This window comes from Euprymna scolopes, chromosome 35, assembly GCF_053919585.1.
Source record: "Euprymna scolopes isolate OS-2025 chromosome 35, ASM5391958v1, whole genome shotgun sequence".
Taxonomy (NCBI): domain Eukaryota; kingdom Metazoa; phylum Mollusca; class Cephalopoda; order Sepiida; family Sepiolidae; genus Euprymna; species Euprymna scolopes.
In genome coordinates this window covers 14,922,448-14,934,224 of record NC_136516.1, presented here as the reverse complement: position 1 = coordinate 14,934,224, position 11,777 = coordinate 14,922,448, and the positions used below count along the sequence as shown (strand labels likewise).

At 31.6% G+C, this 11,777-nt stretch overlaps 1 protein-coding gene across 1 annotated transcript in view; it reads left to right on the top strand.

Annotated features, from left to right (window-relative positions):
- Positions 1–1,163: 1,163 nt before the first annotated feature.
- LOC145259698 (vacuolar protein sorting-associated protein 4-like) overlaps positions 1,164–11,777 on the top strand; it is an 86,773-nt gene continuing 76,159 nt past the window's right edge. Inside the window, exon 1 of the mRNA XM_080117373.1 lies at positions 1,164–1,367. Within this exon, the coding sequence (XP_079973499.1) occupies positions 1,344–1,367 (24 nt within the window). The 5' untranslated portion in view covers positions 1,164–1,343. The remainder of the gene's footprint in view (positions 1,368–11,777) is intronic.

Sequence of the window (11,777 nt, the reverse complement as noted above, 5' to 3'; positions counted from 1 at the left end):
TCTGTGTTTAGATTTAGGCACAGATAGAGAGTGGGGGGGGGGAAATTGTTAATAGTAGTTGTAGTTAAATATTTTTGTGAAAGTTTGGCAAGGGAGGACCATAGATTGGAGCTCAGTCGAGTACTTGTCATGAAAATAACGATAGATTATGTGAAGATTTAGACAAGTGATTTTTTTAATAATGTAGAGTGGTATTTATATTAAGATAATATTAATCAAAATGGCTCTTATCCAGAATTCCCCCATATTAAAAAAACAAAATTAAAAAAAAATCTCTATGACATACATATCTGTGACGAAACGAAAATATCATATTCCAAAAGTTAGGTAAATTAATCAAGTAGTTTGATTTTTAAATGTTGGAGGAGTGAATGTTTTGGCCACTATTTAAAAAAAAAAAATGTTCAAGAAACAAGGGAGATAATTAACAATAATTCGTACTTACTATGTATGCTTACGAATTCCCAGTTATCGCTTAAAAATGATTTTCTTTATAAAATGAAACTACTTGAACAATTTAAATGATTTTTGGAATATGATATTTTCGTTTCATTGCGGATACGTGCATAATACATACTTTAAAAATGCTTTAATACGGAGGAAATTCTTGACAAGAGCCACCAAAATAAATAAGTACAGGAAAATAATAAAATTCAAAATTTATATTTGTGTTAATTAGCCATTAAATTTTTTGGATTCTCCTTGGGTGCTTATTTACATTGGTGACGTTTTAAACCACCACATTTCAGGTGAAAACATTATTATGTAATTACTTGTCATTGGCGAAATTAGTATAAATTCTGAAAAATTACCCAGTAGATGATGTACTAGAAGTATTTTAGATAAGAAATAATCCATAATTACGATCTGAAAGGCGATGGTTTAAAAATGGCGGACCCTTATTCAAGGGAGAAATCAATTTGACATACTGAATTAGTCACACAACTCTTCCATATTAAAACATACGATAAAACGAAAAAAAAAATCGATAAATTCTATTTTTACTTGTAATTATTTTTTTACTGGACCATTTTTCGTTAGTGCGTACTAATGTTTTTACCTGAAGTGCGTTAGGTTAAAAAGATCAATCAATCAATCAATCACCCTTGCCTAATATCATTATAATCATGATAATAACCGTGGGTGTACGCACTTCCTGTTTTGTCGATTAGAGTTGTCGCCACTTGAGGAAAGTTTTCGCCGCTGCATGGCGCTGCGATATCCCCAACCGGAAGTTGTTAGTTTTCCATTTTAGTAAATTCACAAAACTATAGAACGTCTTTTTTTCGTCACCTTTTTTTATTTGGATCCCCTTTTTTTCCCCAGAAAAAACAGAAGCATCCATGACATCTGGTGGGACGTTACAGGTAAATATTAACAATATCCACGCACCATTCTAACGCATTTCAAACATCGACATCTTTCTTTTTCGCCGGGACGGACGTATTAAATGCCTTGAACGCTAGGGCGTGTCGTCATTTCTTCTCCTAATCGTGATGTTTATTGTTTTTTTCTTTCTGTCAGTTGAGTTATTTTATTCAAATACATTTTAATATCCTTCTTACTTACGATGTTTATATTATTCTTATTTATACTTATATATTTAAGTCTATAATTGCCCATCCATACATATTATATTCTTGCTAACGAATCCGTTATCTTGTTATTATTGACCATGACAGAACATTGTTTTTGGATTTAAAATCCCTGGACACAAAATGGGTGACCAATGTTTTCATTATAAATAATAGGTTCTTATTTAAAATCTAAAGAAATTAAAAAAAAAAAAGAAGAAAAATACAGGAAAATCTATAATGTAGTACTCTTTACGAAAACTACTTGATCAATATACATAATTTTTTTTTAATATGACAGTATTAAAAAAAAAAAAAAAACCCAAAACAATTGTAACTTTATCAAGTAGTTTTATTTTTTGATACTTATGTACTTTTGTTACCGTGCTGAAATAATCACGTTATTTAAAAGCCATTCTTAACATAGAGAGGGGAGGGTGTTTTTGTAATTATTCTGTACTTTCACCTAAAAAAAAAAAGATATCGTAAAACTTGAATTTAACTTCAAAATACTATTAAAAAAAAAGAAAAGAAAATAAATAGCACGGAAACAAAAGTACAAAAACACCGTATTTTTAACTAAAAAAAAAAATGAAATTTTATTAGCGTCGCCATTTTGGAAAAAAATAAGAGCAGATAATTCTACAATAATTCAAACTTGCAAGATCAGCTTTGCATTTTGCAATGCTATTGATTTCACATTAATCGCTTTAAATCGTTTAAAAATAATTTAAAAAACTACTTGATCGATTTACGTGACTTTTGCAATTTGAGATTTCTGTTCCGTGATGGGTACGTACATGAGAAAGCTTTTTCCGTTTTTTTTTAAGCTTGGATTCTAAATAAGGGCCTAAATTATCAATATCAACACCCGTCATTATTGATGTAGATGTATTTATTTTCTAATAAAATTATAAGACCAAGTCGTATTTTACGTTTTTTCTCGCAGCTACGCAACTTAAGTATTGAATTTTTATTTTCTTTATGATTAACTGATCGAATGTTTATTAGAATCAAGCTATATATGCATTATTTTTGAAAATCCTATTAAAAAAAAAAAGTAGAATCATTAGAAAATTAAATCCACTAGATTTCACTTCTCGGTTTTTATTATCGTTCTATAACGAGTTAGGGTAAAAGTAAGGATGGACGGTGTAAACAGAATGTAATAAAATATTTATTCATTTTTTAAATATTATTAAATGAGGAACCATTTAGAGTTAAAATCTATTAAATATTACGCATGTAATAATAAAAAAAGATCGCGTGAAATGTGTATATATGCTACAAGAATCGTGATTTTGACGAAAATTGAGTTTTGATGCGGCCATATTCGTTTTTTTTTATCGCTCAAGATGAAAAACATTAAAACGTCTTTTCTTCCCTATTAATATGCAATAATACATTGGTTTTAGCTTCAAAGCATTCTTAGTATCATATATAAACAAAAATACCAGCATGGTTAGAAAAAAAACAAAACAAAACATAAACGGGTTTTTTGGAAGTTAACTCCTTATTCTTAAAAGGTATTTTACTAAGAATTGTCAAAAAAATTGATTTTTTTTTTCAACTACTTTATTTAATCGTATTATTTGGATTCTTCGGACTGCTGTTCTAAGTGTGTCAGAAATTTCGTGAAAATAGTGAATAATTCCACCCCATCTTTCCAAGCTTATAACTCCTCGAAAAATGTAATTCAAGCCCTAATTTTTTTTTTCCAATTAAAGGAACAAGGACCAAGGTTTCATTAGTGCTGTTCTTATCTCCAGTGTGATTTTATTTTGACAACATTTTGGTCGATGTAACCTCCGACCTTCTTCAGGTGTATCTTGTCGAACTCGGGAATTTGGACGGAATTTTGAGCCGAACCCTTTATTTACTTCATGGGGGTAGCATGCTCTTGTTCCATCAGCCATGACTGGATCGAGGACCTAAGTAATTCGCAATTGCATTTTTCAGTCGCCTACACTGAGGATTGAACCTTTAACCTTCAGGAGAATATCACTTTTTTACAATTGATTTTTCCAAGTATTGTAACCACTACGCCACGGGTCCGTGCGGACAATTCCCTAGTTCGACAGAAACAATCCAGAGTCCGACAAGATACATTTGAAGAAGGTCGGAGGTTACATCGACCGAAACGTTGTAAAAATCACACTCTAGATGAGAACAGTAGTCCGATGGATCCGAATAATACGCACCTCTAAAAAATTCAGAAACGTCATGCTTATGCATTTATGTTACCATGCTAGTTTTTTTTTTTTTTTTTTACTTATTCAGATTTGCACTTTTTATAGAGATAAACAAAAACGAAGAAACCCTTTTATATTGTACCTACTTGTCATGGAATGAAGATTTTATATTCCAAAAATCTCAAATTGATCAAGTAGTTTTATTTTTATTTTCAGTAAACAATAAACAAAAATAAATTCTTCAATAAACAAAATAAAAAAAACAAACAAACTTGCCGTTTTTCTTTTTTTTTTTCCGATTAGTAAACCCCGGAGCCATTTTAATGTTCAAATTTTTGGGTTTGTCAAGTATGCTGGATAAGTTTTTAGTGTTTCTGTTTAATGTAAAATATTTATTCGGTTCGAAAAAACGAGTAATGTTGAACGCTCCGGAGACCAAGAAAAGATAGCCGCGAAGTAAATAGTAAAACAAACCGAAATAATAAAAAAATCACACGTTATGATTATAAATTGTTTGGTTTTAAATCGTATGTTTCTGTTGTCTATTCGACATTATCTGAAAACAAACGGAAAAAAAAAAAAAAATTGAAATGAAAGTCGGTTGTCTGCCCTTGTTTTTACCATCACTGCTACTTTTTCCCCGTCTTATGAGTACGGAGTGAAATTTGAGTTTCTTGGATAATAATAGTAAAAAACTTTTTTTTTAACGACCCGCCCCAGCGTAGTATGAACACCCCCAACCAACCACCCCATGCTAAGAACGGCTTTCGGAATAAACACCCTCCCCATGTTAACGGCTTTCGAGGTTGAGGGGGGAGTGTTTATTCCGAAAGCCGTTCTTAACATGGGGAGGTTGGGATGTTTATAATACGCTGCTGCTGCTGGAGTGCTGGGGCACGTCGTAAAAATTTACCAAAAAACTACTTGATCAAATGACGTGATTTTTGGAATATTTTATCTTCAATTCCGTACATACTTTTCGGTACTTGTGCATTGTGCACTTTTGCTATCGTGCTGAAATAATAACGTTATGTTGAAAGCCATTCTTAACATGGGGAGGGTTGGGTGTTTTGTAATTATTCTGTCCTTCCACCTAACAATTTAATAAAATAAGATATTGTGAAACTTGAATTTAACCTAAAAAAATATATATAAAAATAGTACGGTAGCAAAAGTGCACAAGCACCGACTTTTATATATAAGTATTTTTAAGTTAAATTCAAATTTCACGATATCTTTTCTTTTTTTTGCGCTTCTACACTTTCGGGACGAAATTTCGGAAATCGTAAAACTGAATTTCACATGAAAAAAAAAAATGCTATCTACGTATTCCTTGTATTTTTAAGATGATATCCAAAAATTACGAAAATCGATGAGGGAGAAAATTATTTATTAAAGAAAAAAAAAAAAAAAACAGAAAAGATTTGATGAAAACGATCGTAAGACACAGATTTCAAAAGGGAGGTAATTTTCAGTTTTGATTGAAACAAGATGGCGGCAATTTTTCACCTGGTAACACGATTAAAGTTTTTTTGTTTTTGTTAGTAATTCAGTAATATTCAAGTAATTCCGACTGCATAATTTGGAAGCTACCATTGTAACCTATTAGACTTGACAAAAAAATCAGTTGAAACCATTGTTTTTTTTGTTTTTGAAAACTTCATTTATCGACTACAAAATCTCGTCCCAATTCTGTAGAAGCGCCGATTATTTTGAAACATGGGCAGAAAAAATAGCTAGATAAATATATATATATATATATTTTTTTTTCATTTATTTTACAGTTTCTGTAAATCCCTTTTTTCTTTTTTTAATCCCTTTTTCGTTTCCTCCTTTGTTAATCGCTTTTCACTTAAGCAGCCCCCTCCTCCTCGTCTGTGGAAGCATAGCTTAGTGGTAGAGCATTTGATTACAGATCGAATGATCCCAGTGTACCTCAGCGTTTTATTTTAATTTTTTCTTATCAATGAGTTCAATTTATGATAAAAGAAGAGGTACCATTTAAAATCGCCACAAATCATTTCTTTGTTTGCATATTTTAAAACTAAACATTAATCAGAAGTGACTTTTCCAGGGCATTCATCGTCGAGCCCAAATATCAGCAACACAGATGGAATTTGATGAACGACATTATTTAAACAAAAATTTTTTATGATATTAGTTCATCAGGCAAATTATTCCTTGTAATATATAGTATTCAAGACAGGATTTTACATTGCGAATATGACAGTTGCATTTGTGAGTGATTTTTCAAAGTGGCGACTAGAAATAATGAAATGCTTATCTTTTAGCGATTATAAAGCTCACTATTGACTGAAAAATATCTTTCAACTTTTTTTTTCATTTTTCTTTTTAATAAAACGAACAAAGTTATTTAAACAATAAAAGTTTAATAGAACAATGTACTTTTTTTTTTTTTTTTTTAGCGAAGGCTGTTTAAAAAAAAAATATCTGAAGAAATAAGAATGTTCATACCTTCAAGTATCAACATAAAATTTATTGTATACTTAGAATTACACTTATTAAAAAACACAGAAGAATCTTTATGATGTACATAATAATCGTCACAGACTGAAGATGTCATATTCCAAAAATCACGTGGGTTTAGCTAGTAACTTTTCTATTTGGCTAGCAAACGAGAATATTTAGTTGTCAAAGGTCAACTAATGATAACTTTGTCCATAGAGCCCTGCAAGAGAGGATGGAATAATACATACACAATCTGCATAAATTAAAATATCATCGACCGGGCAACGCCGGGCGTCCAGCTAGTATTTAATATTTTTTCACTTAATATTTGTGATATTATGATATGGTTGGTGTGTGACATATGTGACGAGTATGTTTGACCTGTGTGTTACCAAATGGTACTTATCTTTATATGGCATAATCACGTTGACATACCGGTTCTCGTCAGATCACCAAAGTTAAGCAACGTTGAGCCTGGCTAGTACCAGATGGGTGACCATTTGGGAATTCTAGGCATTGTATGTGCTGTTCGCTTATTTCGGCATTGTTTCCAGTCGTCCTGAATCTCCACTTGCCACTGGTCTTAAACGCTGACTCAGGAGAGGTATGGTTGGAAATTGAGCAACTTTTGGCGCAATAAAAAAAAAAATCCATGGTCAGGCACCCTTACAGTAGGAATCCATAGTCTGTCAAGACTGAAGGAAACTTTTTTTTTTTTTTTTTTTTTAAACCACACACACCTCCAAACACCCGGGCAACGCCGGGTACCTGCCCGCTAGTTTATATATATAAAGCGAAAATGTATGTATGTGTGTTTGTGTGTCCGCTAAAAACTTTCGACAGACAGAACAAAAATTGACAAACTTGGTATCATATTGAAGCTCCATCCTTCGCCCGAAAAATATCGAAAAATTGGCCAAAAGTTAATTTTTTCACACTGAAATCGACAATTTTCTATGGGGGGGGGGTCAACAAAAACCGTCCTCTCATGACGACGACCGGTTCTACGCATGCGTCAGATGACGTCATGACCTGATTTAGTTTAAATAGTTGAAGAACTGACTAAATTTCATGTATGTCGTGTTAGCTCGGTTGGTTAGAGCGCTGGTTCATTATCTAAATGTTTTGGGTTCGAATCGTGGTGTGAGATCTCCTTTTTTTTCTTTATTTTTTTTTAAATTTAAATATTGAACCAGTGTTATTTAAGCCATTTTTCACGTAACGTTCGTTTTTCTGTTTTTTTTTTCACCCCCGACCGACCATACACACCCAAAAACACCCGGGTATCCACCGATTTTTTAAAATTTTGATACCAAAACAGGCTTATTTAAGCCATTTTTCATGTGTTTCTTTTTTTTTTTTAACGTTCGTTTTTTATTTTCTTTTTTGTTTTTTCGATTTTTACATTAACATCGTTCGTTTGCCTTATGTTAGTTTTTTTTGTGTTTTTTTTTTCGATGTTTTGATGTTAGGAATCACCACTTATCAAGGACCAGAAGACACTCGAGAATAAGGGTTAATGGGTATACATTAGTCAATGCGATTATAGCATAGTAAACATCAGTAGTGAAAATTTTGTAAATTGGATTACTTAGGGGGAAGGTTCATCAAGAACTGGTTTACGTTGGACTTGAAGATTGTAGTCAGCTGGAAAGCAGGCAAACAGAAGAGAGTTTCACAGGCGTGCAGTTCTAAGAAAGAAGCTTTGTTCATGGAATCGACATTTAGGTTTAGGCACATATAAAGAGTGAGGGAAATTATTGATAGTGGTTTTGGCTGGACGAATGTTTTTTGTGAATGTTTGGCGAGGGGGGAGGACCATAGATTGAAGCTCAGACAAGCACTTGCCATGAAAATAACGATAAAGTAGAGACAGATTCGCAACGTCTCTTCTGTGGGAAAAAGGTTGCAGAGAAGAGAAAAGAGTATTCCCCACTAAGTTACGAAGTCTATTTTGAACTCTGTCAAGGCAGGATAAGCTGCTTCTACTCAGCTCCTGCTCAGATGTGGCAACAGTACTCCATCATTGGCCATACCTGGCTTTTATATAGGTAGAGAATTGCATCAAGAGTCAGATATCTACTGAAGTGGTAGAATGATCCCATCATTTTTCCAGCAACCTTGGCAACGGATTTGATATGTGTTCCATTTCAGATCAGGAGTAAAGATCAAGCCCAGAAGCTTGTCAAAGCGTGGAGCCTCACCAAAACGGGAGCCATTCATTTCAATTGATGCCAGATGGAGATCAGAGCGGTGATGATGTAAAGATAGAAGCTTGGTTTTAGATGCATTAAAAGTAACCAGCCACCTCTTCACCCATTCTACAATGTGCTCAAGATCAGAAAAGAGAGTCGGATAACTTTGTCATTTGCAGTCTTTGATGTGTTGCCATAGATGGTAGTGTTGTCAGCATAAATGTCAATGAATAATCTTAGCATGTTATTTGGAAGATCATTGATGTAGATCAGGAAGAGAGTTAGGCCCAGGATGGACCCCCGAGGGCCTCCAGCATTAATACTGTGAGCTTCTGATTTCTGCTCATCAACCACTACTCCTATGAACCTATCTGACAAATGATTTAATAATTGAGAAAACATTTCTATCTATACCGTAGCTGGAGATTTTATGAAGTAGACCATTATGCCATACCCTATCAAAGGCCTCTGATATGTCAAGAGCAATTGCCCTAGAAAGGAAACCTCCGTCCAGAGATTCACAAATTCTATGAGATATAACCGCTAGTACATCTGCTGTAAATCTAGCAGAATGGAAGCCATATTGCATGTCATTGAGAAGATTATTTTTGCTGAGGTGGTTGACTACTTCTCTATTTAACACAGATTCCAGCAACTTACTCATGACGCACAGGAGACTTATTGGTCTGTATTGAGAGAGAGATGACCGATCACCAGAATTCTTAAATACAGGGCATACTGACAAGGTTTTCCATGGTTTAGGGAAGCAGTTCTCCTTAAGACAACACTTAAACAGCTTTGTAAGTATGGGAGCTAGTTCTGGTTGAAACTTTTTCAGCATTATAATTGGAATGCTGTCAGGGCCAGTTGCTTTACTGGAATCAAGGTTTTTGATTAGCATGGCAACATCACACACAGATATTTGTATATTGCATAGCGTGTTTTCTGATACAGGCAGAAGTGAGGGGGGTTGACGGCCTTGTTCGCATAGGGTAGAATTAGCTGCAAAGTTCTTGGTAAAGAGCCTGGCTTTGTCTGATGCTGATGAGATTACCTCAGGTCCATTGATGGTCTATTTCCTTCTTTGCGGTATGGGTTTGAGCCTGCCTACCTGCTACCACTTTTTTCTTTTTTGCTCAATACACACCTCTAAACACTCGGGCAATGCCGGGCACCCAGGCTAGTCTGTAATCTATTTATGTTGGCATTCTGTAGATGTTCAATGTAAATGGAGACGCTCTGATATTATTGTAGCTTTTTTTTTTTTAAACTGCAAAATTATTTATCTAAGCTAATACGAACGCCCGGTAAATCCCCATCATAAAGTACACTTAAATATGATATTTTAATTTATCCAGGTTTCGTATATATTATTATAGAGTTAGTGTTCTATTGATTTTTATATATTATAAAGTTGCGATTTCAAAAATAAAAATAAATATATCCATATGACTTGGGTGCATTAGCTTGAATCAAAACTGAAATAAAAACTTACATACACATATATATATATATATATATATATATATATATAAAATATATATATATATATATATATATATATATAAAATATATATATATATATATATAAAATATATATATATATATATATAAAATATATATATATAAAATATATATATATATATATAAAATATATATATATATATATAAAATATATATATATATATATAAAATATATATATATATATATAAAATATATATATATATATATAAAATATATATATATATATATAAAATATATATATATATATAAAATATATATATATATATATATAAAATATATATATATATATAAAATATATATATATATATAAAATATATATATATATATAAAATATATATATATATATAAAATATATATATATATATATAATATATATATATATATAAAATATATATATATATATATATATATATATATATATATATATATATATATATATATATATATATATATATATATTAAACGAGTTCCTTCAGCCATAATCAAAACTGAAACCTAACTTATGAAGAATTCTTGATAAAATTATTTATAAAAAAAAAAATAGATTACTGGAGTGGCATCAATTATAATCGAAACTAAAACTTATGAAGAATTCTTGGTCGAATTATTTATTACAAGAAATGGAAGTACATAACAATTAAATGACCCGGATGTAAGCGTGGCACAGAAAATAATACATATGCTATCTTATTAAAATATATATATATATATATATATATATATATATATATATATATATATATATACACACACATATACACACACACTAGCAGGCTGCCCGGCGTTGCCCGGTCATAAAATATGCATAAATATTCTATTTTAATTAATGCAGAATTCTTATTTATTATAAATAGAAATATCGTAGGTATTAAACGTAACGTTAAATTCATTAAAAAAAAAAAAAGACAAATGGAAAGAAACTGAGACGTGCATACGAGTATTATTTTTTTCTAAACAACTCACTACTTGTACATAAAAAAAAAAATACTTGAGCTGAGATCGAAACCAAAACATAAAGACAGTGGGTCAAGTAGGATAACCATTAGACCAGCTTGCCACAATATTTAAAAAGTGTTTTCAAACCTACTTAACATAAGTAATCTGTCACGTGAACGATTCATGCATGCACATACGTGAGATAGTTGACAAACAGATAAAAATCCGATGCCCCCCCCCCCCACGTTCCAAATTTTGAATTTTTACCCTGTAGCAGTCCTTTTTCTGAATGATAACCAATTAAAAAGTTTTTCACGTGTCGGATACCCTATATATCAAATTTCAAGTTTGTAGATTCAAAATTCGTTGAGTATATAGGTTGAGAAGTGCCCTCTCATATTCTCACATATTTTTTTCAACTCAAAAGGCACAGTGCTACTACTTTGATGTAAGGAGCTATTATTTTGGGACATGTTTGAAAAACACGCTATTATGTAAGCATTTTTCGAAAAACCGGAAGTAGTGTTTCTCCTTGTTTTTGAACTACGGATGAACAAAAGGACGTAAAAACCACACGTTCACATTAACCGTCTAGCCTTGCGTGTGAAGAAATTTATGCCTCCATAGCTGAAAACTAGTGACATTTTACTTATAAGTTTTTGCCTTAAAAAAAATACCAGTCGAAGAATTTTTTTTTCTTTTCTCAAAGAAATACATGAGTTTTTGATTTAATATATTTAATTTCCACTTTATGAAGTGAATTTTTTTTTTGATATCTAAAAAAAACAACAAAAAAAACCACATTGAATGAAATAGAAATAATTTTCGTAATGAAACGAAACTTTCTGTGCAATATAAGAAGATTATAAGGTTTCATTAAAAAAAA